Genomic DNA, 1,786 nt, shown 5'->3' on the forward strand with positions numbered 1-1,786 from the left:
CCAGTTGAGGCTCGGGCATCTGGTCAGGATGCCTCCTGGACGCCTCCCTGGTGAGGAGTTCAGGTCCCACCGGGAGGAGGGGAGACCCAGGACACCTGGAGGGACGATGTCTCTGCTGGCCTGGGAACGCCTTGGTTTAATATGTAAAAAAAAAAACTAGTCTGAACAGCAGCAGATCCTGAAAGAGCAACAGGAAGTGATGTAACAGCTTCACCATGCGGCTCTTAGCCTTTTCTTACTTTCACTTCTCTCTGCTGCCAGATTCTCCTGTGGATCAAACCTGCAGATCGTCTGCAGCTCTGGGATCGACTGATCATCCTGGTGGAGCTTCGTTCAGGTAAAACCTTTCAGTCTGTCAGCTACATGCAGACGTTTCTCTGTTTCTGGAGTTTTTCTGGGTTCAGCTGCTGATTCTCCAGAAAGGAGGATCTTTAACATGATCTGGTGTTTTGGGCTCTTTACGTCTGTTATTCTGGGTTTTAGTCATGATTGTTGCTCCATAAAAGCTTCAGCTGGTCTGTTTCATGTTAGGATGTTTTCACCGTTTCGCGGTTTGTAGTTGGTTTTACTAAAACTCACATCAGTAACGAATGTAAACCTGAGATTTATGTATAACTCAGATTCAGCGCTCATCATCTGTCAGCCAATCAGAGGAGACAGCAGCCTCAGGCGACAAGCCCCGCCCACCTGTGTTGTTGTGCAACATCCCATCCTTAATGTGAAGCTGCTGCTTTCACACATTTTGATGAAACCACATCCTGTTTGCAGAAACTCAACGGTTAAAACGATCAAAATGTTTCTGTTTCACTTTCTGTCTGACTGAACATGTTGAGACGAAGCAGCTGCTGGAGAATGAACTATAGAAGTTCAATTTATAGAAGTTCAATTTATAGAAGTTTAAGTTTATAGAAGTTCAGTTTATAGAAGTTCATGATATAGAAGTTTAAGTTTATAGAAGTTCATGTTTATAGAAGTTTAAGTTTATAGAAGTTCATGTTTATAGAAGTTCATGATATAGAAGTTTAATTTATAGAAGTTTAAGTTTATAGAAGTTCAATTTATAGAAGTTTAAGTTTATAGAACCGGATCCTGTTTGTCTTGAAATGTTTCCAGGAGTTTTCAAACTAAAAGACTTTGGATTCTCCAACCTCAGGATCATCATTCTAGTATTTATGATCCTTCTTCGTTAGTGGATGAGGGTCAGCAGCAGCTGTAGTTTTGGGTGGCGGCCATGTTTCTGCCTCTGTGCTTCATGCTGGATGTTTCTGACCTGCAGCAGCTGAGATGCAGACGGTCGTCACCAACCTGGCGCTGCAGAAGCTGCAGTCCTACTTCGCCGTCGTGGTGATCTTCACCTACAGCATTCTGCTCAGGAGCGACTTTGAATGCACCTGCAAGCGCCAGCAGTACTACTGCATCATCTACGCCGTCACACCTGGTCTCATAGCAACCGTCCTGATGCTGTGGTCCAACCGGCTGTTCCAGAGGACCTGCAGCTACCGCTCCAGGTTCAAGAGCTTCATCTGCCGCCAGGTGCTGAAGGCGGCTCTGGTCGGCCTCCTCTGGGTGGCGTTTCTCCTCATCGACGGCGAATGGTGGGCCTGTTGCTCCAACAAACTCACTGAGCAGCAGGCGGCTCTGCCCTGCAAGGCCGCGGCCAACTGGGGCGACAACGACACCGAAACCATGGCTGCCATCAAAACCACGTCCAGGGTGAGTCATGTCTGCCCCGGCCAGCAGGGGGAGCCGCTCTAGTAACGGCCTGTCTGTGGCCAGCAGGGGGAGC

General features: G+C 47.6%; 1 protein-coding gene across 1 annotated transcript in view; it reads left to right on the forward strand.

Annotated features, from left to right (window-relative positions):
• The first annotated feature begins 250 nt into the window (after nucleotides 1–250).
• The window catches only part of LOC103460237 (uncharacterized), a 7,045-nt gene continuing 5,509 nt past the window's right edge, over nucleotides 251–1,786 (forward strand). The window contains exons 1-2 of the mRNA XM_008402339.1: nucleotides 251–337; nucleotides 1,277–1,713. Of these exons, the coding sequence (XP_008400561.1) occupies nucleotides 1,285–1,713 (429 nt within the window). The 5' untranslated portion in view covers nucleotides 251–337; nucleotides 1,277–1,284. The remainder of the gene's footprint in view (nucleotides 338–1,276; nucleotides 1,714–1,786) is intronic.

This window comes from Poecilia reticulata, unplaced genomic scaffold, assembly GCF_000633615.1.
Source record: "Poecilia reticulata strain Guanapo unplaced genomic scaffold, Guppy_female_1.0+MT scaffold_212, whole genome shotgun sequence".
Classification (NCBI taxonomy): domain Eukaryota; kingdom Metazoa; phylum Chordata; class Actinopteri; order Cyprinodontiformes; family Poeciliidae; genus Poecilia; species Poecilia reticulata.